Here is a 2128-nt window from a genome sequence, read left to right on the forward strand (position 1 = left end):
AATGTATTTTAGAGACTAGAGTGAGAGTATCAATTAATATACTCTATTCACCGTAAGTTAACGCACTTTTTTTTGCGTATGCATATATTGTTGAACACATTGTGATTCTATAGATCACTACGTATGCGCCCGTGGTGTTTCAAGATGTGAAACTGTAGGACTACAGTGAACTGTATTGTAACAATGTTTTCACCATACTCAAAAAAAAGGCGGTAAACTTTCGGCGGTAGACTGTAATATATACAAAAAGGGTACAATAACGAGATGACATAAAAAAAATGTATAGAAGATTCCCCACAATTGTTTGCATCTTTTTACTCCGTATCCGTGGTGTATTGTTTTTCGTATACAATGGTTTATCATTGAATTCAAATGTTACATCCATTTCAAGTTTCAACGTTAAATAAATAAATCGTTGCAAAATTCTACGTAATGAAATTTTTTGTAAAACGAAAAAAAGTATTAAATATATATTTAAGAATATATTTATCATTTTTTTTTTAGAAACTGAAAGTAAGTGTATTTTGTATTTATTGATAGCAAATATAATATTGATGTGAGACTTCTTATGTGCGGTACCTGACCGCGGCAAACTATGTTTTTTTAGGTTTACTTTAGTATAGAACCTATATAATAGATAACATATTATGGTCTACGTGTTTAGCCTTTATCATCTCATAAGCGTATATAAAAGGAAAATAATTATGGGCAAACATATCTTTAATTATGTTTCTTCCGTAACAATATAAAACTTATTTATATAATTGATATTTTACAAGTTTTATATAATCTAAATAATACCTTAGAATAAAACCGTAAAAATATTATTTCCATGACATTACATTCTCCCATCTAGTAATTATGACTCAACTTATTGATTGTGAGGGGTGGGAAGTCCAGGGACTGAAACCGGAACCTAAAAACTGATTACTGGATTAAATCTAAGAGAAATCACTTTTTTTTTTGCGTATGCATAGTTTTCTGAACACATTGTGACATTATAGCTCACTACGTATACGCCCGTGGTGTTTCAAGATATGAAACTGTAGGACTACAGTGAACTGTATCGTAACAATGTTTTCACCATCTCTAAAAAAAAGGTGGTAAACTTTCAGCGATAGACTGTAATATATACAAAGGAGGGAGAAGGACTATACTAGGACGAAGTGCCTCCCTGTAGCGCCGCGATTAAACCAAAAAAAAAAAAAATATATACAAAGGAAACAATACCGAGATATTTTTGGACCACGTTAGTAAATATGCTTTGCTTCCAATGGATATATCTTCAACTAAACATCTGTCATTTATATTTCTGCGTAAAAAAACAATACATTGCGTGATAATAACTTCATATTTTATCCAAGTTAACTGCTCAAATAAATTGCGTAAATAATAAATCATCCCTGAAAAAAATATTTATTCGGAAATCCAATTTGTCATGCGTACTTGGGCACTATCAATATAAATTCTTCTTCTTTTTTGGCTTTTACGGGCCATTTAGGTCCATTGCCGCAGCAACCACTTGCCTCCATCTATCTCTATCTTGAGCTATTTCTTTTCCGTCATTCACTCCCAGTCTCGATGCATCTTTTGTAATCCTGTCTTTCCACCGCTGTCTGGGTCGTCCTCTTGGTCTTCTTGTGTCCGGCTTCCAGCCCGTGGCCAATCCTATGGGGCCTCCAGATCTCCACACATGACCAGCCCATTCCAGTCTACTAAAAGACCCCAATTATATTTGTTTCGCCATATAGTTCTTCTATTTCTCGATTTGTTGTTAATTCGAAATCCCCCAGAGTGTTTCTTTTTGGCCCAAATATCCTTCTAAGAACCTTCCGTTCAAACGTAGCTAGTCTATTTTCGTCCGTCACTGTTGTTGCCCATGCACCGCAGGCGTATAGTGCTACCGGTCTTATCAGAACTTTGTACAACGTTATTTTCGTTTTCCATGATATGAGTTTTGACTTGAGTAGGGGTACTAGTCCAAAGTAGCATTTATTTGCTGCTATCAGTCTTAGTCTTATTTCTTCGTGACTGTCCGCATTTTCATTAATATTTACCCCTAAATATTTAAAGTTTGCTACCCTTTTCAAAGTTATAATTATTCACTTTTCATATGCCCTTATTTTAT

At 34.0% G+C, this 2128-nt stretch overlaps 1 protein-coding gene across 1 annotated transcript in view; it reads right to left on the reverse strand.

Moving 5' to 3' along the window:
• Nucleotides 1-1486: 1486 nt before the first annotated feature.
• LOC103308157 overlaps nucleotides 1487-2128 on the reverse strand; it is a 1428-nt gene continuing 786 nt past the window's right edge. The window contains exon 2 of the mRNA XM_008181098.1: nucleotides 1487-1715. Within this exon, the coding sequence (XP_008179320.1) occupies nucleotides 1487-1715 (229 nt within the window). The remainder of the gene's footprint in view (nucleotides 1716-2128) is intronic.

The sequence above is a fragment of the Acyrthosiphon pisum genome, chromosome A2, assembly GCF_005508785.2.
Source record: "Acyrthosiphon pisum isolate AL4f chromosome A2, pea_aphid_22Mar2018_4r6ur, whole genome shotgun sequence".
NCBI classification, from domain to species: Eukaryota; Metazoa; Arthropoda; class Insecta; order Hemiptera; family Aphididae; genus Acyrthosiphon; species Acyrthosiphon pisum.